Below are 7500 nucleotides of genomic sequence, written 5' to 3'. Positions count from 1 at the left end.
GATGGGGGGAGGTTCAGCGCTGCACCTGGGCCCTATCCACTAGGGATGAAGTGGAGACTGAGATTCTACAGGTGCCTGCGATTGTTATAAGTACAGCTATTCCTGTGTGCCAACCAAAGCATCATTATGGTGATGGTCATAATACAGGCATTATGATCCTCTCTGCATGCACTGCACAGCGCACACACACACACGCGCACACACACACACACACACACACACACACACACACACACACACACACACACACACACACACACACACACACACTGTGTATCACCAACATTCAGGGCTGTAATCACTGTGAAAATAGGTGCTGGGTCATGCAGTTGCTTGTGAATTCAGTGACTGTCAAATTTCAAAGCAAACACCTTTCTCTGCCTTCACTTACCAGCTAGTGTGAGCCCATCGCCACTTCACAATGACGTGCTGTCAGTCACAAACAAGGTGCTAGTCTACGTTTGTGTGTGTGTGTGTGGATGCTTTGTGAATCAAGCGTGAGGAAGCTAAGTGGGAAACAAAAGCAGAGGTCCCCTTTAGAGCCTTACCACACTTTGAGACTTTCCTCGACTGTGAGCTCTCTAGGGTGTCAAGAAGGAAACGATGGTTAGCATGTTAGCATTACACAAGACTGTCACTCCAAAAGGTCATCTGTCTCTCAATGCCTGGTAGTGCCACTGCTAGTTAGCTTAGCATGCTACTTCTGAGGGGGGGGGGGGTTAAGAGTGTAATTTTCTGGTTCTCCGAGCTGCCCAGGCTAGAGTTAAGAAGGGAATTTCCTACTTGCATCTCGCGTGCCGCTGAACAGATGTTTACGGTCCCTGGGAGGACATTAAAATGTGGTGTAATTGGATTCAGCTTTTACTGCTGTCGTTAACTGAGTGCTAAACTGATGTCTAGCTAGATGCCTGCTGAGATGACAGCAGTGACAGTTTTTTGGGGTATTTTCAAAAACAAATATACATATGTTCACATACACGTACACACACACACATACACGTACACACACACACACACACACATTAAAAGACACATGATTTCTTTGTAAAGCTCATGCTGGCTCTCAAATGCTCATTAGCTTTTCATAGACATTTGTGAAAAGTCTCCCTAATAGTATAGCTCACACAGGTACGAGCTCCAGATGAATTTAACAGGGAGTACGTGAGGTGGCCAGTGTGAGGTTTGACACTGGACTGGCACAGGATATTTACCTTCCATCCTCTATAACCAGATGACAGTCCACCTGTAGAGGACATTCCTCTCTCTCTCTCTCTCTCTTTCTTTATAGGCACATAATACACTGAGTCACGCCATAGCCAACGGAAAGCAGGATGAAATGCAGGTGATGTGTGTGTGTGTGTGTGTGTGTGTGTGTGTGTGTGTGTGTGTGTGTGTGTGTGTGTGTGTGTGTGCGTGTGTGTGCGCATGTTTAAATATGTGTGCGTATCTGCACGTGTGTCCAAAAGAGAGAGAGAGTAGGTCCAAGAAAGGAGAAATAATTAAGCAGAAACAGAGGGGAGGGGACAGAAAGAGAGAAAGAGAAAGAGAGAGAGAGAGAGAGAGAGAGAAAGAGAGAGAGAGAAAGAGAGAGAGAGAGAAAGAGAGAAAGAGAGAGAGAGAGAGAGAGAGAGAGAGAGAGAGAGGAGTGAGCAATAACTGGACTAAGGAGGAAAGAAAAGTAAGGAGAGGGACAAAAGAAAGGAGGGAAGTGATGAGAAAGGGAGAGAGAGAATCAGGGGAAAGAGACAAACAGTGGGTAGCTAGGGTAAGTTGTTGGTCTACATTGACATGTACATGAACAGTAATGTCTGGCTGATGTCTGCTGGCACATGTTGATATCAGCTCTCCCTATGAAGTTCAGCTGGATCTCTGCCTGAAAGGCCAATCAAGTTTGAAGCTTAGCACAGAGGAAGAGTACACCGTCCTCTTTTGCAATGTAGGGATGCTTGAACTCTTTGACCAGCAGGGGGAGCTGTTATCAACAGGATGGGAAAGGAACAAGCCAAGATGAAGACCAAATGGGTCACGCGGAAAAGACATGCAAGGATGAAGGGGGAACAAGTTTTTTTCTCTCTTTCTTTCTCCTTTCTTCCATGTCTGCATTTCGGAAAGGCAAGTGCTGTGGGAAACTACAGACTTTTTTTTTTTAGCATTTTTCTAAAATAATAGTCATGTTGTTTTTTGAGAAACAAAGTATATTATCCTAAAACAAAGTAAAAAAATGAATCAACCAATCACTTTACATTTACAAAATTTCACCTTATTATTTCAAGCGTAAATAGACGAAAGTAAGACCAAACTAAATACCCAGGTGAATCTGCTAATTCTCCGTGGGACAAAAGTCATGTTCATCTTCAAACTGAAAGATGTTCAGAAGCAGTGTAGAGCTAAACATCTCCAACACTAGCTACTGTTAACCGTAATGCATGTGTTACATGCATGTGTGTGTGTGTGTGTGTGTGTGTGTGTGTGTGTGTGTGTGTGTGTGTGTGTGGGATGTGGAAGCAAGTGGGGAAGGGATGCTACAGGGGGCTTTTGGCTGGGGGAGAGGGGGGGGGCTGGACGGTACTGTATATCTTCTGTTTGTTTTATTTGTGGTGGTGAAAGGGGTAGTTGTGATACTGGGGTGGGGTCAGGTGGGGGTGGCGAGTGTGTGCTGTGGTGTTGGGGTGGGGTTGGGGGTGTGGGGTGGACGTGGGAGTGAGGTGGGGTTGGGGGTGTGGGGTGGACGTGGGAGTGAGGTGGGGTTGGGGGTGTGGGGTGGACGTGGGAGTGAGGTGGGGTTGGGGGTGTGGGGTTGGGGGTATAGGGTGGACGAGGGTGGACGTGGGAGTGAGGTGGGGTTGGGGGTGTAGGGTGGACGTAGGAGTGGGGTAGCGGGGTGAGCTGTGGTATTGAGGTGGGGGTGAGTGGGGGTTGGGGTAGCGGGGTGTGCTGTGGTATTGAGGTGGGGGTGGGTGGGGGTTGGGTGTAGTTTGTGTAGCTGTGGAGGCCAGTGCAAAGGCATGGCGAGGGGAGTGGCTGGGGCATGCACGCGGAGGATGCCGTGTCAGAGAGCGGTGAGGGAGGCAGGGCAGAGGGGGTGGGGGTGGGGGTGGGGTAAGGTTAGGACTGGGGGGGGGGGGGGGGGTCCCCTCACCAGACAGCTGCTGGACTCCTGGCTGGTCATGTGTGCTTAACAACTGGGCCTGGATCGTCTCCACAACCCGCTTAAAACGTCGGCTCGGACCTGAATAGAGAGGCAGAGGCCAAGAAAGAAAAAGAGAGAAAGAGAGAGAGAGAGAGAAGGGGGGGGGGGACAGAGAGAGAGAGAGGGAGAAGGAGGAGGCAGAGCAAAAGAAAGGAAAAGATGAGGGGCTTCAGAAATAGACCGAGCCCAGGTGTGAATGATGGCGTCCAGCCACGACAGAAAAAAAAAACTCCCCCCTGCTCACCACTCAATCTCTGGCCGGCCGCTTGCTTTCAGCTGACGCAAGCCTCGAAAATCACATTTCAGGAAAGAAAGGCCCATCACAGAATAAAATATGTAAAGCCCCACACAGGCTATTTTATCGCTCTGGCAAAAAAAAAAAATGCAAAAAACTCAGAGCAGGTTGAGATGCAATAAGTTGTGAGAGCGAGAACAAGAACAGAGATGTGGCAGAACTGCTGACAGCTCTACCTGCACTATTCACACCTTAATGGACCGCAAACACGCTAAAGAAGAAGGATGGGCTAGTTAGGCAAATATAATAAGGCTATTCATTGTTCATTGAGATTTTCTTCTTTTTTGTTTGCATTGCTATTTTATTATTCTTTTTTTTTAACCATGGTAATGGCCATTGCCAGTTTGACAGGATGTTGATGTTGTTTGCAGCAGTGATAATTAGTTTCTGAAGACTTAAGCCAAATAAAGCTGTTTGTGTAGTATAGCTGCTCTGCTACCCGCATATGGTAGCCCATAGGGGACAAACAGGACGACCTTCTGAGGTCAGACCGCCCCCTGACAGAACTGGGGCTCTCTACTCGTACATCAGCATGGTGTGTGTGTGTGTGTGTGTGTGTGTGTGTGTGTTTGCTTGTGCAATATGCTGGTCTCGCCACATCACTGCAGGGGCCTGGCGACCTGTGATTTGAAAAGCACTTTTTCTCTCGGCTCGATTCTCCTCTCCGCGCGTGCGGGGGGGGGGGGGGCAGCCTGCTGGGACTGGGAGGGGCAGGTGGAGCAGAGCCCTGATAGGATCTCAGCCTCACTAAAATACTCACCTCGCGCGCGCGGTCAGAGTTTTATGCGTCACCCCCCCGTCAGCCCGTGTGAGCCTTTCTGTCCTTCGGCTGACCACGCGCTGATTGTTCTCTGTGGGGTCTGGCTAAAAGGGTTTCGCGGTAGTGAGCCGGGGAGGGGGGGGCAGGCGAAGGTGAAGGTGAGAAGAAAAACAAACGGAAATACGCGGATACGTTGGCGGTGACGCTGGGTGGTGGTGTGGGTATGCGGGCGGTCATGAACGCCCTGTTGCCGTGGTTACCTGAGAGCAACGTGAAGGTGACGGAGTAGATGCCATTCTCCTTCTGGGCGGCGGTGCTCTCAGTGTAGGTGATGTCCACCTGGAACTTGACGGGCTTCTGGAAGACGGTAGGGCCGGCCGTGGACTTGTACTCCGCCCGGAAGCTGGTCTGGGAGATCACGCTGTGGCTGAGGCTGGGAATCTAATGGCAGACAAGGCAACAGGGTTAAGGCCTGGTTATACTCGCCGCACCGGACCGGTAGCGCGACAACGTGACGTCAAAATGACGTAGATCTCTCTGGCGCGCCAGGGTTTTGGCCTTGTAGCCCACGGTAGCGCACCACTCATTTTTTTTCAGACGAGCGCTACAAGGCGGAAACAGGAAGATCGAGGGCAAGTTCGAGGGCAAGCGAGTTGCAGTGTTTTGTTACAGTCGTGAATTTTTAATAGTTTGCTGGATAAGTTAACAAAGTTACCAGTCAGAGTTGCAACACATGGAATTAAGAGGAAAGAATAGAAACGATTTATTTTCAAACAAAGGATATCTATTAAGGCCTGAACAAAATCTCTTTCCACTTCAGGAAATTACACAAACTCAGCCAGCTGCTAGCTAGCTAGCCAGCTAACTAAACTGTTTAAATGATTAAAATTTCCCTTGGGATGACTAAAGTATCTATCTATCTATCTATCTATCTATCTATCTATCTACCTGTGCGCACACCTTGGAAACTAGATGATAATGATGGTGGTAGTTGTGAATAGTAGCAACCAAAGTCTGAAGTACCATCACAGAGGCTAGGTAATAGCAGAGCCCGTTTACATTCTAAGAGATTTTGTTCCAGGCCTTAATAGATATCCTTTGTTGATAAATCTTCTATTCTATCTCTATCTTAATCTCCTGTGTTGGTGGTAAATTTATCGCAAACACTGCAACTCGCTTGCCTCGATCTTCTGTTCCCGGGTGCGCTCTGCACAAGGCCAAAACGTCACTTGTCCGCTACAGGTTGGGTGCGTCGAGTATAACCGGGCCTTTACACGACGCCACACTGCCACAAACTACTCATACAAATACAACAGGGTTACTCGCTGCCACAAACTAATACAGATACAACAGGGTTACACAACGCCACAAACTACTCATACAGATACAACAGGGTTACACGACGCCACGCTGCCACAAACAACTCATACAGATACAACAGGGTTACACAACGCCACGCTGCCACAAACTACTCATACAGATACAACAGGGTTACACGACGCCACGCTGCCACAAACTACTCATACAGATACAACAGGGTTACACGACGCCACGCTGCCACAAACTACTCATACAGATACAACAGGGTTACACGACGCCACGCTGCCACAAACTACTCATACAGATACAACAGGGTTACTCGCTGCCACAAACTACTCATACAGATACAACAGGGTTACACAACGCCACAAACTACTCATACAGATACAAAAGACCCACAGTGCTGCTTTGTCACTATTTTAAGTCACAGTGGTACAAACTAACACTGGTACAATGCTATTACAGAGTTACCACAGTCATAGCATATTGTTCATGTTATGATATTAACACATTATCACAATAGTATTATCTATTCGCTACGGTTTACAGTTATTCCAAGTATAAACATAGAATAATTCCCATTGATTAATTCTATGTTTATACTTGGGTAACAATTGTAATAGTAGGTACAGGCTCTCTTAACATGCTCAAGCTATTGAACATAATTAAAACTGATATTTTATTCATGATAAAACACTGCTTCAACCTACTCAGTGTTACAAAGCACTGATTTAGCAGCATGGGTGATCATCCATTTTTAACCTGGTGATGGAGTGAGTGCTTTCCTGGCCACCAGAGCAGCATCAGTGGTATAACTCAGCCCACATGCCTAACCATTGACTAGGGACACAATCTGTCGTGTGAAAGACTGGGATTTTTCTGGCCGGCCGAAAAATAAATAAATAAAAACAAATCACTGGCCATGTGCTGCCTTGGCTTTTTGCGTGTGCCAAAAAAAATGTATGTGTGAAAAAATCAGTGACCGATGACTACTTGACATCTGATTAAGGCTGGATCACTGGACGTGTTTATCTGATTGCATACCATGGCTGTCGTTTAATGCATGTGTTATTTCTGCACTAGCGGAATCATTAAGCATAATGCTGAGGTCTGTGTTCACGGCCTTAAGTGCCCCTAAATATATCCATGATTGACCATGTTGTGATGGCAACCATGAAGACATCCTTGTCCACACGGACTGGTCCCTACCAAAACATGGACCTGTAAAATATTTCATGGCATAATGTAAGTCCTGCAGGGTGAATATTTTGCAAAACAAAAGACTGAAATACAATAATATTAAAGATGCTAACTGTCGCATTTTTCATTATATAGCCTAAGCCAAATATATGCTGACAATGTATTGCTGTAGGCCTATTTCATGTGTTCTCCTCAGATAAGATGCCTCAGAAACATAGCTTCTCATCATGTAAACTGATGATTGGGAATCACTACAACATGCTTGTGCACAAAGCCAGGCCTTAGCAGGCTGTAGCCTTACTGCAGTCTGTTTCACGCCACGGCATCTATATGCTAATGGCCGGTACACTGTTGATTTTCTACTGACCTTAAATGAAAATGCTAGTCGGAGAGAAATTGGAAACGCGCATACTAGCATTTTTACTGGATTGCGACATAAATCAGAACCGCGTTCACAAATCGAGAGAACACTGCCTCACGGCAATTTGGTATGGAGGCAGAGGGCTCTGATCTGATAGCAGCAATCGGCAAAATAGAGGAGAGATAGCCGAGTTCTCATAATGACAGGCTATGTACTGTGCTGAGTGTGTGTGTGTGTGTGGGGGGGGGGGGGGTGAATTTAAAAGAAGCTAACAGCTGTTCAGGGGGGATAAAAAAGACATGGGAATCCAGGAATTCAGAGCAAAACAAGGAGTCTTACTGAGAGAAAGGCCTGGACGATGTCCGCTTTGATGG

General features: G+C 47.1%; 1 protein-coding gene across 1 annotated transcript in view; it reads right to left on the bottom strand.

Moving 5' to 3' along the window:
- Window positions 1-7500, bottom strand: part of brsk2a (BR serine/threonine kinase 2a) — a 204560-nt gene that overhangs the window by 3669 nt on the left and 193391 nt on the right. The window contains exons 18-20 of the mRNA XM_076302105.1: window positions 7466-7500; window positions 4506-4686; window positions 3140-3229 (exon numbers count right to left, since the gene is read on the bottom strand). The exon at window positions 7466-7500 is cut by the window's right edge and continues 89 nt beyond it. Of these exons, the coding sequence (XP_076158220.1) occupies window positions 3140-3229; window positions 4506-4686; window positions 7466-7500 (306 nt within the window). The remainder of the gene's footprint in view (window positions 1-3139; window positions 3230-4505; window positions 4687-7465) is intronic.

Source organism: Alosa pseudoharengus, unplaced genomic scaffold (assembly GCF_046254945.1).
Source record: "Alosa pseudoharengus isolate Yale_2024_CS ecotype anadromous, Long Island Sound unplaced genomic scaffold, YU_APseudo_1.1 YU_APseudo_1.1_scf_10, whole genome shotgun sequence".
Classification (NCBI taxonomy): Eukaryota; Metazoa; Chordata; class Actinopteri; order Clupeiformes; family Clupeidae; genus Alosa; species Alosa pseudoharengus.
This window is presented reverse-complemented; position numbering and strand designations above follow the sequence as displayed.